At 38.6% G+C, this 4,340-nt stretch overlaps 1 protein-coding gene and 1 long non-coding RNA gene across 2 annotated transcripts; both read right to left on the reverse strand.

Moving 5' to 3' along the window:
* Window positions 1-406: 406 nt before the first annotated feature.
* Window positions 407-2,205, reverse strand: LOC113046453 (uncharacterized). The gene is made up of 5 exons (XR_003276094.1): window positions 2,182-2,205; window positions 1,410-1,479; window positions 1,108-1,288; window positions 611-777; window positions 407-442 (listed from the first exon to the last, which is right to left on the reverse strand). It is a non-coding gene; the product is annotated as an uncharacterized LOC113046453 (long non-coding RNA).
* LOC113046481 (uncharacterized) lies at window positions 2,205-3,995 on the reverse strand. Its single transcript, XM_026207322.1, has 2 exons — window positions 3,444-3,995; window positions 2,205-3,217 (listed from the first exon to the last, which is right to left on the reverse strand). Exons 1-2 carry the CDS (start codon window positions 3,649-3,651, stop codon window positions 2,205-2,207), a joined length of 1,221 nt encoding a protein of 406 aa, XP_026063107.1. The 5' UTR covers window positions 3,652-3,995.
* Between the last annotated feature and the right edge of the window lie 345 nt (window positions 3,996-4,340).

Genomic DNA, 4,340 nt, shown 5'->3' on the forward strand with positions numbered 1-4,340 from the left:
TGAATATAATGCAAAATAAGCAATAAAACTTCTAAATCAAATACCTTTATTTAAAAGAGCAATGTCAATGTCAACATGAATACAAAAAAAAAGTTTGTCAATTTAAAAGATTTATATTTGTAATCTGCAACATATACTTCCATAATAACATCTGAACATATGCAGAATTGACAACATTTTGAAAACATACCTTAGAACATTTTGAAAATGCACATTAAGGCCATTTTAGCAGGATGAATCAATAACAGCATCAATAAAAACATTTAGGGATGAAACCGTAAGGTAGGCAACTGTGTCACTGCAAGCTAGACTTGCAGGTTACCTCTTAAAATTGTCCTGTGAGGTAGGCTTGTGTTTTTACATCTCAGTTGTTGATCAAGGAGAGATGAACATCACTTTGGTAGTTGCTGTTCCTCTGTGCAGCATTATTCCAGTACTTCCACTGTCAAATAACAACAAATATTCATAATAATAAATAAACTATACAATCAGGAATGTACAGCATACACTCCAAGCTAATGCTTATAAATTTAATAATACCAGTTCTCTTGTGGCTTAATGTGACAATGCCAGAGTGTCAAAACAAAGAGAGAAAGATTATAGAGCTCACCAATCTATATGAAGTTCCATTCAAAGTCAAGGAGATTCTTCAGTAGCGTGGCGACGTGTGTATTGACTGCAGAAGACTTCTTCTGGACGATTACACCTTTCTTCTTAGAGACAACCTTGCCCCTTTTGGCCTTTGTCCCTCTCTCTGGATTTATACCAATGAAGCGTCTGAAATCAAAATAGTCTAAGATCAGAGTGCGGTTGCAACAAAATAATGTTTTTTGTACATGCAATTAAATGCAATGAATTGCATTGCATTGCACAAATAGAGTGGATTGAATGACATCAAATGGAACTATAATGAAGTCTATACCCTCTGTTTGTGTGAGTGTGTGTAGATGTGTGTGTGTGTGTGAAGATGTGTGTGTGTGTGTGTAGGTGTGTACTGAGACTTGAAATGTATAGTACTAATAACCATTTTATGCAAAAAAAAATACAAACACATTGATTTAATTGTATATATCCATATAATGATGACAGGGAATGAAGGGGGTTTACCTCTGAATGAATTCCAGAGTGCAGGCTGCCTCTTCTTGATACTGAAGGTTCAATATGTAGTAGATTGCAAACATAGCAGCAAGTCCCGTTGCAAATGTTGGTGTGATGCCCTCAGAGATTACACGGCCCTCAAAGGTGATCATCCAACCCTTAATTGTGACTTGCCCTGTTGCACCTGAAACTTCAAGTCATAGCAACATGGGAATAATTGTTACCATGTGTAAGCATTTGTAAACTCAAGATGAATAGCCAATATGATATACAATGTGTCTATCAATTAATATAAATTAAATGTATATTACCAGGCAGTATCAGGCGAGGACTTGCAGGAAGACTGAGAGTTGTCTCAACGTCAGCTGCAGTGGCAGACACCTGAAGGGAACAAATACATTATCCTTACCATAATAAGATTTTGAAGAAGAATATTTAGCTAAAGAATAATAATTAGTAAACACTAGGATAGAGTAACCAAGAGGTGAATGAGGTAGGCTTCTGAAGTACCTACAATCAAACTGCTAAATAAATTTGGCATTCAAAATTTAAAGGGTAACAATTTAATTTTTACAGGTCTTGGGGAGTTCTACTGCAGACGTCTAAAACGTAGTATGAACCCTTTTGGGACTCTAGGGGGAACTGCACATTATATGATAAATTGCCTCCAGGGATGTCACTCAGTGGACAAGTTGCATTGTGGATAATGTAGGCACCAGGTTATGAAAAGGAAGAAGAATGTGGAATAAAAAAGTTAATACTTGTGTTTCTGTTGTATTTATTTGATTATTTGCTTTTAAAACATTCAACAGTGTCATAGTAGGGCAAAGAAGACAAGTTAAATACTTGTTAAAACCTTGCACCTACTTTACCCATAATGCAATTTAGCAACTGTGTGACAACATGGAGGTAAATTATCAGCTTACACGCAGCTTGCTCTAAGCTACAAAATAATTTACACTTCTGTTTTCACATATGTAGTAGTACTCCCCAAAACTAGTACACCCATTAGGCATCTGGACACTGAAGACTGGTGGAGTCACCCTTTAAAACACAGGGTAAGAGAGAAAAAATAAAACTTACATCTGTAAGAAGGATCAGCCCAGTTAGTCCTCTCCAAAGTGTGCCATGAGCAGCTGAACAACACGAAGTGCCATCTCATTATCTTCACCATTAGAGAGAATATCCTTGACATTTTTGTTGGTAGGTTTTCCCCTGAAGTATTCTGTGATGGCTCTTCCACATTCCTGCATGCTGAGTTCCAAGCTACGAAGCACATTGATGTCTGTGAGCAACTCAAAATGGCCGTATATATACCTTGGCGTGAAAAGAAAAGGCCATTTGCTTTTCACATCTTCAATGTCAGGTGGTGGAATTGTATTTATATGGCGACGTTGTAGAGAGAATGTGAGCTCCATTAGATTTTTTACTTCTGCTCTTTCTGCTCCACCTGCTCCCTCCTGTCTATAAATCTTCTCCAGTCTCTGGCGGTGCTGTTCCACAGTTTCATCAGTTTCTTCTGGGGGCAGCTCTGGCTGAAATCGTGTACATCCATATGTGTCAGTTGGACCCCTCTTGGCTGTAGAGGATCGGTGGAATGAGAAGCTTCCATCACGGTTCAAATTCTCAATGCGGTTTTTCAATTGAATCAAAAGTGATGTGTAACCTCCACACAGAAGTGACCCATCTGGTGCAATATCAGCAAAACTCTTTGGGTACTGCCTGATGATATTTCGAACCACAGTTAGGCATTGTGCGCGAGTGGGGTTAGCCTCATACCTTCTCATTTCATCCGCGAGTACTCGTACCATCTGACGTCGCTCCATTGGTTTAGGTCTCTTGCCATCTGCAATTGCAGAACGAATTTCCTGTGGCATTTGTTCCCAAGGGACCTGGAAAGTTTCTGGCCATGTTTTCAGTATCTGAGATGTGGAAGGTCTGTTGCTTGGTTCACTGTTTCTTGACTGGCTTGAACATGAAGAAATGGCTGATAGCTGTGATGAGCTAGAATTAGGCGGAGTGCATAATGTTGGTGATGACGACCCCGACACCGACCAATCACTACTCATTGGTGACGAAGTTGGAATGACTTGTAAATCCAATGTAACTTTCTCGGTTTCTAAAAAAAAACAAACAAACAAACAAAAATATTTAGGGCACATAACTAATAAGCTATATCAGAGTCACTGAAGACATTTGGCCAAAAGTCTTCTAAACTCTCGTTATATTAGGCATATTTGAAAAGTTCAAAGGTGCATTATATAGTTTCAGAAAAAGAAATTCCACAACTGAATAAACAAGAGAATATAACAAGAAAATGTCACACTAGATTAACCATACATTACCTAATTTGAATGCATCCAGGAGTTTTCTGCACTGGATAACAGGCAACAGATCAGCAATGTCTTCCTGTTGTACATATTTTAAGTCTTCTTTTGACTCCAAGCCGGAGCTCTGAAGTTTCGATATTATTTGCCACTGAGTCTCTTCAGACAGGTTTGGCAAGGTCTTGCAGATGATCTCTTTGATTTCTTCACTCATGTTCGCCATCATTCTGGACTAGAGGGAAATAATGGTGAAGAATTATCAGTGGTGTGCCATGCACAGTGTACTCAGGCAAGGGATAGTAATCAAGCAGATTCTCCTGATTAATACAACAGTAGTTTCTCTGCATCAGTGTGAGGCTGTAAACACCCATGTCAGGAATACGCAGGGCATGATACTTTTCAGCTATAAAATATACTGTTGAATCCTTATGAACGAGAACCACTTTGATTTTTCCAGTAACAAGCCCCTCATCATCATGATCAATCACAATGATCATGTTCTTTCTGTATTTTGTCCCCTTCACAGTCACTTCATTGGCTATCAGAGTGTTTGTGGACTCAAAATTGTGATTTGCAACTACTTCTATGATTACATCATTGTAGTCATCTGAGAAAAACTGTGTGCCCCTGTCTACTGAAACATCTGGAGGGAAGAAGGCACCTGCACTCAGAAAGGCCTGCAGAAGCTGATGTCTCTCTGCAAGAGTAGAACATGGATTCTTAAAGTTGCGCAATTTTCTCAAACACTGCTTAAAATATGTGTGTTTGCTCTCGAATCTTAAAGTCCATAGGCGAATAAGTGGCCCAAACTGGATAATGAGCTCAGGATAATGACTGACATAATGATGTTTGGGTTTAAGTGGTTTGTCAGGAAAGGTTTGAATTCGGCAAAGTAAATATTCATCAATCAGAACT

Source organism: Carassius auratus, chromosome 27 (genome assembly GCF_003368295.1).
Source record: "Carassius auratus strain Wakin chromosome 27, ASM336829v1, whole genome shotgun sequence".
NCBI classification, from domain to species: domain Eukaryota; kingdom Metazoa; phylum Chordata; class Actinopteri; order Cypriniformes; family Cyprinidae; genus Carassius; species Carassius auratus.